We start from the raw sequence: 9,405 nt of genomic DNA, 5'->3' as shown, positions 1-9,405 counted from the left end.
ACGTGTCAGGGTGTCTGACATGTCAGAAAATTTTTCTGACATGGCGTTTTTAACGCACGTTGATTGTCAGAAGCATAGGTGACAGGAAAAAAATTTTCCTGACGTGCCAGTGGGTACAACGTCAAAATTTTCTGACGTTCTACTGTTTCACACGTCAGAAAATTTTCTGACGTGGTAGTTCTGACGCGTGTTAGAAAATTAAAAAATTTTCTGAAATTTTTTTTTTGAATTAAAAACTTTATTAATTTAAATTTTTTTTTTTTTGAAATTCCTCTGCACGGCAGCGAGAGGGAGCTGCCGTGCATATCTGTGTTTCTCGATCGAGAAACACAGCTGCACCATGGTGCAGAGATGGTGCACCATGCTCTTCTTCTTCTTCTTCTCTTCTTTTTTTTTTTTTTTTGGTTCTTCTACTTCTCTTCTCCCTTTCTTTTTCTTCTGCAACTTCTCTTCTTCTTCTCTTCTCCCTTTCTTTTTCTTCTTCTCTTCTCCTTTTCTTTTTGTTCTCCTTCTTCTGCTTAATTTATTCGATCTGCCGTGGAGAGAAGGGAGAGGAGAGAGAGAGAGAGAGAGTGTGGGAAAAATAAATGAGGAGGAAAGAATAAAAAGAGGGAAAATTTTCAAAATTCATGTGTTTTTTTTTTTTTTCTTTTTTTTCTGACGCGCAATATTTAGCATGTCAGAAAATTTCTGACTTGCCAAATTGGCGCATAAGAAAATTCTGACGTGGCAAAAATTATGTACTGTTTGCCACGTCAGAAAATAGCAATTTCTTTGTAGTGGCTCCGGTAGAGTAGTTTTCTCCATTAATGAAAGAAAAACAGAGTAACAAAAATATGAAAGAAATTAAAAAAGAAGATATGGATGGGGAGAGTGACGATCAGTTGGATTGTGTTAAAATTCAGAAAATCTACCAAATGTGATTAATTTTTTGCTTAAATGGGGGCTATGCATGCAAAAGGGTGTGATTAGGGGGCATCTCTCTATTCATTAGAAAGTGACAACAAAAGTTACATCTTATATTTACAAAAAAAAAAAAAAAAAAAAAAGAAAAAGAAAAAAAAGTTAGATAGAATATTAATTATCCTAGATGACCCATAATTTCGTTTGTTTCCAATTTTATGATCCAAGTTAAGGACATTATTGTAGCTTTTTAAGTGATGATTTTGCACAAAATAAGTGCAATTATTTGCTCTCTAACTCCTCCCCCAACCCACCTTCGTGTGAAAAGGAAAAATACATGAAAATGTCTCATATTAGTTGCCTGATAGTCTACTTGATCATTAAAATCTTTGATGTGTCACGTTTCTAGTGAGACCAGGAGAAAGCAGTGTCGATAGTGCGTGAGACAAATATCACTTGGAATATTGTGTTAAAATTCAGAAAATCTAGCAATGTGATTTTTTCCTTAAATGGTGGTATCCATGCAAAAGAGTGTAAAGGGGCATCTCTCTATTCATTGGAAAGTGATCGACAATAAAATAATTTAGAGCATGGTTTATTTTAATCCCATACAGTCATACTACTATATATATTTTGGTACGACACGAAGGAAGCGTTAGAGAGATCGGTGGATGTCAAAAGAGGAAAAAGCAATTTGAAGAGTTAGGCAAGGTGATAAGGTCAAAATTTGAGGCAATTAATTTAATTAATTGAGGGCCAAAAAATATAAAAAGACAGAAAAAAGATGATGGGTCCAAGCCTTGTAAATTAGTACGAAATGAGTCATTGAGGAAAAAGATGAAAAGTGCACATAGGGTGGATTGATTATTAAAAGTGACCACGTGATTCTTACATGTATTAATTTCATTAAAAATGTGTGTAAGAATCACATGCTCTTAGAACATATGTCAGTTTAATAGGCTGAATTGAATTATTTTCTTTAACCCAATATAGAGGAAAACTTTGTTCTAAATAGATAGGAAGGGTCTTAAGCAGTGACAAAGGGAGGGGGTGGCCGGTATAGGCCATGGCCACCCACCAACTCATAACGAAAAAAAAAAAAAAAATTGAAGGTAAAAAAAAGTAATTTATAAGGTAATTTTTATTTTTGCATATCGGCCCCTAACAACACAATTTATTGGCCCTTGACCCCTGCTCATACTAAACTCTATCTCCGTCCTTGGTCTTACGATTGGAGAGAACATTAAGATTGTAAGAGACTGTTGAGTAATTAGGATTGTATGCGGGCTTTATATAGTTTTGGTGATTGTTGGAATTGTTAAGTTAAATAATGAAATTAGTTTTCTATGATCAGTTTAAGTTTTTAAAATAATTAGTGATTTAACAGAAATCAACCCAATTAATTAATATACTATTTTTTAAAACAATTTATCCTTTAAAGTCTTTGACTCTCCAAACAATTTCCCAACTTCCTCAGTATATCGTAGCCTAGCACAAGATAAAGGTTGATTGGAATGGTAGATATGACTAATTAACAAAAATGATATATGCATTATCACTAACAAAAATAAATAAATAATAATTCAAAGGCCCATATCAACCCAATGAGACGGAGTATAGTATGCAGGGGCGGAACTACTTGGTGGGCTTCAAAACCCCCAAGCCACAGGTTTTTTCAAATTGTTTTAAAAATGCTCTTATAAATTTTTTTTAAAATTATAATTTTACCCCCAAATTTTTTATTTTTAAGTTTTGCCGCCCCCCTCCAAAAAAAAAAAAAAACTCTAAATGCTAGTTCAACCCTAGATCATATGTAACATTACTCATACATTATTCTGCAATCAACACCACATATACGCACATCAAATCGGAAAAGGAAATAGGTATCCTCCCACTTTGATGTGAGAATCCTAGCTAGGTATACCTTTGGGATTTCTTCATTGTGTTGTGACTAATTTCTTGTTGAAGTCTTACGTACTAAAAGTTCATATTTTATCTTGCTCTATAATTTTTATATTACAAGAAACTTCACTTGAGAATTATCAAAGAGGTAAGAAACTAAGAATGTATATATGTAGTTATATTTTTTAATATTTTTAATCTAGTTTTGTTCAAACTTTATTTGTTAATCTTGTATCCCGTGAACTAAGATACCAACTTAGCGCGCCAACGATCTATACTCATCTAAAAGAACCAAGGCAAGGACAAGAACACGTGAGTTTTCAGGGACAAACATCTCTAGTACTCCTCCTGTTGCCAATTTGCCACTAATACTACAATTGTACCTCAATTGTGCATGACAAATTACAACATTATTAACCCAAAAGAACAGCATAGTAAAACATTACAAGGAAACTAAATTGAGTTACGATAGCATGAGAATGGTCTTCTAGTTTGGAAGCCTTGATGATGGATCTAGTTGTCCAGCTCCCTTAGGATGGGGACCAACCAATTGGGTGATAGTGGCTTTTCCATGAACACGTCAACTCCAGCTGCAACAAATTCTTCTTCATCTCTTTCACAATACAATCCAGTAAGACCTAAAATCTTGCTTTCAACGCCCATGCCACGTATCTTCCTAGCAGTCTAACATATTGCAAGGAAGAGCACATGATTACCGATCATTTGGCTTAAGAAGAAAAAAGAAAAAAGAAATGTTGAATGGATGGTGCATGAAGAAGCAAATGTAAGCTCAAACATAACGAATCATGAAAATGCTAGTCACATTTACTCTATAACTATTAGTCAAAGTGTACTTAGAGCTTATCTCTAGAATCACTTAGATCTTTCTAATAGAGGACTAATTTTTTAGAGTGTCACAATCTCCCCCACTTAAATCATTGATTTCCTCATCAAGACCCATGTCATAGGGTGAATGAGTGATACATGGTGCTAAGCCACCATGTGGCAATTTATCTCCTCAAAAGTGTCAGAATATACTTGTAAAAAGTTGATAATGAAAAACTAGATAATGGAGCTTGGCCCTTGTGTTAATGGAAGGGCATGGGAAGAAAGTAAAATATATAAATATATACCTCAGGCCCAGTCATGGAAGGCAGAATCATGTCAATGACAATGAGATCGAAAGTTGCTCCAGAAGCAATGAGCTCCACTGCAGCCTCTCCAGTTTCCACAGCTTGTGTTTCCACACCACACAAACCCATAATTCCCTTCTCAACCATTCGGCACAATTCTTCATTATCCACCACAAGTCCTCTCAACTTCTTCTTCCAGCTCGGATATTGATACCCTTTGCTCATCTTGTTATTCCCCTTAGATGATTCAATTCCCGGTGCCATTCCTTCAATTGCTGGTGCCATTCCTTCTTAAATTCCAATTAATAACCTCTGCACAAGAAGAAGGTGGCCATGAACAAATTAATTGATGAGCTAATTTTGACGTTAAGGAAACCAAGCAGTAGCCTCTATATATAACCAAGTGATATATATCATCTAGAAGACAAAAATTACAAATCTCCTCCACACCTTTCTTTTTCTTCCTGATCAACAAACTGAAGAGCTTCATTTTACAGAAAAATACTTGGAAAGACTTCAAAAGCAAGCAGTTAATAGCTATAAATAAAAGTTGTAGCTAATTAGTAAAAGATGCGCAAAAGCTCTTTTTAGGTTATTACTTTTTCTGCTTTGATATTTTGAAAGGTCTGAGACCCAAATGCTCAAGGTTGCTTGAGGTTTGGAGCTCACTTGTCCTCTCTGTAGAGCTGCTTGAATTACGTGTAATTCGAACAACAAATTTTAGAGATTTCAATCCTGATATTTTTTTGGGACATATCAGGCTTGAAACTCACACCCTTATATACAAAATTTTAAATTTAGGCTCAATCTTTTACCACCACCCTCTAGTGGCACTTGGCTTACTCCCAAGTGGTTTGGTAGGTTATAGGTCTTTGGGTTGAATCCCAAAATGGTGAGCTTGGGATTATTTCCATGCCACTAGCTAGGTGTTTACTAATGCCTTCGATATGGTTGAGTTAGGTTATGGTTTAACCGATTTGAGGGAGCGTTTGCATTTTTTCGGTCTAGGCCACTCATGTCATTAATTCACAACATAGAAGTGCTACTAGTACTATATATATATATGGTCATACCCTTATAGGAAAGCCACTATGGCTGCTCCCTATTACTCGAAGAAAAAAAAAAAAAAAAAGAGGTTACATGTTGTGGCTAGAAATGCAAGAACTTTATGATATATAAAGGTGTTGAAAACAATTGCCTGCATTTTCTAAGGAGGAAACAACAGTATTAGACTTCAAATATAAGAAAGGAAAAATGAAAATAAAAAGCCCAAGAACAACACTATTACCGCCAAAGTCTTCAAAAGCTTGATGTTGGCAACAATGTAAGTGTTGGTAACAATGTTGGTATATATGTAAGTGTTGGTAACAATGTTGGTATATATATATATATATATATATATATATATATGAAGCAGGGTTCACATTTTTCTCTATCCTACCACATCCAGTTGGCAAAAAATGTTTAGACACTAGCAATAACTCGAGATACGTGGCAAAGTAACCGTTGCATTTATAATAAAATCCAGTAGCTAGATTTCTTCTTTTTCAAGGTAATATCTACGATTTTCTAGCATCTACACCTTTTTTATTAATAAATAAGAATATAAATACTAATTAATGATCGGAACATTACAAACATATATATATAGTTAGGGCCGGGGCAAAAATACAGTTACAATTAGCGGTTATTGGCTAAAACTCGATGTACGCAGCAAAGTAACTGTTGCATTTATAATATGATTCAGTAGCCAGATTTCTTCTTTTTCAAGGTAATATATGAGATTTTCTAGTGTCTGTGCCCGCTTCTTTTTATTATTTTTTTAATAAATAAGAATATAAATACTAATTAATCATCAGAACATTACAAACAATATATAGAGTCTACTTTGCACACTTCCTAATTAAGATAAAACTTGACCTATTTTAAATTACTATTTATCTCAAAAGTTGAAGCTACTAAAAAATGGTAAATTCAATTATTTACTTAATAATTTAACACTCCTCTTCACATGTAAGCTAAAATTCTCCCTCAATAAGTGAAGTCAAACCAATGTAATATTCAATTGAAATGGTACACGAACTACAAAGACAATATTCAAGTTCTTGTCGTGAAACCATAAATCATCATTTAACGGTACTTGCGATCAATATGTTGCTTAATTAGAAAACAATTACTATAATATTGGGTTATATATCTTGTACCCTTAGATTCATCTGACGGCTAAGATTAAGAAAACGAGAAACTCATTTTTCTAAGTAATGGGAGGGGATCCGAATTCCAAAACAAATTTCAATGAAATTTCCTTTTGACCAACTTAACTTTGAATTATGATTTACGTTTAATGCCAAAAATTTAACTTATTAGAGTTCATTTTCAGAAACAAGTATTAGCATAACCGTTGCACTTGGTTTTTTTGTTTTTTTTTTTTTAACATGTTCGCACAAAAGGAAGGAGGAGGAATTCGAACTAGTGACTTTTGTTTTATGAGGTGTGGCCCTCAGCCAATTGAGCTACCCATTAGGAACTACACTTGGGTTTTTCATGTGTTTGCAAATGTTATTCCCTACTTTTTTTTTAAAAAAATAATAATAAAATCATAACTTCATTAATAATCAAGAAGACTAAGTTTTCTTGGATGGTTAACAGATCGACTCGGCCTTGTTTGTTTGGGAATCTTCTTTTGAAAAATTCCAAATGTATTCAAGAACCACTTGCTTAACAGAGTTCCAGAAGGTTTTGTAGAAAAGGAAAGTAAAATCATGGGGACTTAGATTTCTTCTTCAAAGAGAATGGAGCAGCCGGAGACCGAGATAATTGTCTTCCTCATTACGATTCCCATATATACATTCAAAAGTTGTTGTTCAATCCCAATTGAAAGGTTCAAAGGATAAATTAAGTCTATTAAATTGATATTTGTTCTTTGACCATGTAGTTTTCACATGAAATTTTAATAGGATTACTAGAAATATCCGGGGGTGCACAAACGGGGCGGTTATAATTGCTCTGCAACCGTTAACCACTAACCGTATAACAGTAATTATAAAAAATCGCTAATCGCCTAGGGTGAGGGGGTTAGTGGTTTTAGGGGTAGGAAAAAGTGGTTAATAACCGCTAACCACCTACCCTTATATATATAATAATAAAAATATATATTTTATATTTTATATTCAAAATATAACATTAAAACAATGACATTTTGGTGTTAAACACAAAATCTTTGTCATTTTAAATACGAGTTAGGGATAGAGTTTCATCATATTCTTTGTTTTTTGGAACACTTTAACCCAAAACTATTTAAAATAAGCCTAAAAAATAGGCACAAAAAGCCCAAACCACCTCAAAAAGCCTATATTAAAATAGTAATAATAAAAAAAAAGGTTATAAAACCACCAGTTATTGATTTAAATAACTGTTAACCGCCTAAGCGGAGCAGTTGCACCTTAGGCGGTTGCGGTTAGCGATTTTACCCAATAACTACTAACCGCAACCGCTTATACACACTTAGAAATATATATATCCATCTCACGTGGAGGGATATTTTGATATGGGTCCTCATATAATCTGGATATATACTCCGGACGACTTTGGAAGGGGTAGTGGCAACGATGGCACCGACCAAGTGATCATTTGGTTAAAAAAAATGCTGATAGAAGAATTTTGAAAAAATCTCTATATTTTCTGAGGTTAAAACCCATCCATATTATCTTGCTCCCTTATCACGTGTACTAATAATACCAAGTAAAATTTATGATCTACTTGACGTTTGTGTTAGCAAGTTGAAAATATTCCTATTATTCCAAAGAAAAGATCACTATAATGGTTTGTGTGGATGGCATTCAAAGACAACATGAGCAAAATCCCATGCATATATCGTTACATATATAACATGAAGTAATTGCAAATGGCATGCTTGATAGAAAAGACATATCATATATATATATATATATGCACAATGGATGCTACAGATCAGTATTTATTGGTAAGTTCTTATAGCTTTTTAACCAGCAACTTGACCCGGACACTTGGCATTATCAAGCTAATGGGTATTTTCTTTGGATGAGTAATTTTTGAAGTAGTGGCGACCTCCGCTTCATGAGCCGATTGAATAACCCGACCCTTGGGGTCATCGAATGAGCATTTTTAAGGAATCTAGCTATAATTGGCATAATGCTGCTAAGAGCCTTTAATTACAAGGAGTAGAGTAGAGTAGAGTAGAGTGCAATTAATATCTCAAGTCCAACACAAGCATATATAGAAGAATCCAAACTTTATTAATAGAACCCAAAAGAAAGAAAGAAAGAAAGAAAATCTTTAACCCTTGGGATTCCATACTATACTAGTGTCCATGGGTGCATCATGCATGCATACTTTTTGTCTCTACAAAATTACACACATGTAGTGCAATATTATTTTGCTAGGAATTAAAGAAAATGCAAACAAACAGTACTAGTCTCCTATATTATTATGCTGATGAGATCGATTTTGAAGGGAACTAACAAAGAGACTTAATTTGTAGTAGTTAATCAAGCAATATGGTTTTTGAACTTCTGGAGGATAAAAGTGAGCTTAGTGTCATCCAAAGGCTTCTCTTGAAAGAGATCCAAGCCTGATTGCTTGAACTCTTCTTTGCCGCCCGCTGATGAGACTGCCGATAAACCAGCAATAAAACAATGAATTCCCATACTACGAAGCTCTTTGGTTGCCTATCATTAATTAAATATAAAGAGTAATTAATATAATTAAGTAAATAAACAAAATCATGATTGGCATATAATTTTGGATTAGTGAGCATGCATTGCACACACATATATATATACCTCAGTCCCATCCATGACAGGCATTTCCTTGTCCATCAAAATCAGGTCAAAGCGTTGTCCAGAACGGATGAAATCAACGGCTTCTTTGCCGTTCTCCGCCAACTGAGCTTTTATGCCATGACCGGCCAAGAGATTGCGGTGAATCAATCGAGTAAGCAGTGTATCATCGACAACAAGAGCGGTTAACTTCTTGGATGATGGCCCCGGCAGAGAAGTCCTCTCCATTGAAAGAAAAACAGAGTAATAGAAATATGAAAGAAAGAAAGAAAGAGAGAAGAAGAAATTAACAAGAGTGAGAATGAAGAATATGAAATCTTGTATTGCTTTGATAGTAATTACAGTGAGTGTATCTGTATTTATACAAACACAGAAATGAATGAATCAAATAGCAGCTAATGGATCGATCGAGAAATCAAACAGAATAACAGAACTATAACCGAATACATGCCACCTCATCTCACTCACAATTTAACGAACACGTACAATATATATAAACATGATCTAAATTTTAGTGCATGCAAATATAATATATATATTATATATATTATATAGTATGATATGATTGATAGCATTTCATAATTATAAAAAAGCATCGCTTAAAGGGCAGAGGTACTGTTCTTTTATCTCATCATATATATATATATATA

General features: G+C 34.0%; 1 protein-coding gene across 1 annotated transcript; it reads right to left on the bottom strand.

The window, feature by feature from the left end:
- Positions 1-3,070: 3,070 nt before the first annotated feature.
- On the bottom strand, positions 3,071-8,983 carry LOC132165831 (uncharacterized). The gene is made up of 4 exons (XM_059576511.1): positions 8,759-8,983; positions 8,548-8,644; positions 3,939-4,225; positions 3,071-3,489 (listed from the first exon to the last, which is right to left on the bottom strand). The coding sequence occupies exons 1-4, from the start codon at positions 8,981-8,983 to the stop codon at positions 3,319-3,321; spliced, it is 780 nt and encodes a 259-aa protein (XP_059432494.1). The 3' UTR covers positions 3,071-3,318.
- Positions 8,984-9,405: the final 422 nt, after the last annotated feature.

Source organism: Corylus avellana, chromosome ca11 (assembly GCF_901000735.1).
Source record: "Corylus avellana chromosome ca11, CavTom2PMs-1.0".
Classification (NCBI taxonomy): Eukaryota; Viridiplantae; Streptophyta; class Magnoliopsida; order Fagales; family Betulaceae; genus Corylus; species Corylus avellana.
The sequence above is the reverse complement of the archived record's forward strand: the minus strand, read 5'-3'. Positions and strand labels throughout refer to the sequence as shown.

Bases quoted from the DNA above. Each gene is read 5' to 3' on its own strand.
- LOC132165831 (XM_059576511.1), bottom strand. From the start codon at position 8,983: ATGGAGAGGACTTCTCTGCCGGGGCCATCATCCAAGAAGTTAACCGCT. The intron at 8,645-8,758 runs GTATATATATAT...AATTAATGATAG, and splicing joins CTGTCATGGATGGGACTGAG to GCAACCAAAGAGCTTCGTAG. The intron at 4,226-8,547 runs GCTTGGATCTCT...GAATTTAAGAAG, and splicing joins AGAAGAGTTCAAGCAATCAG to GAATGGCACCAGCAATTGAA.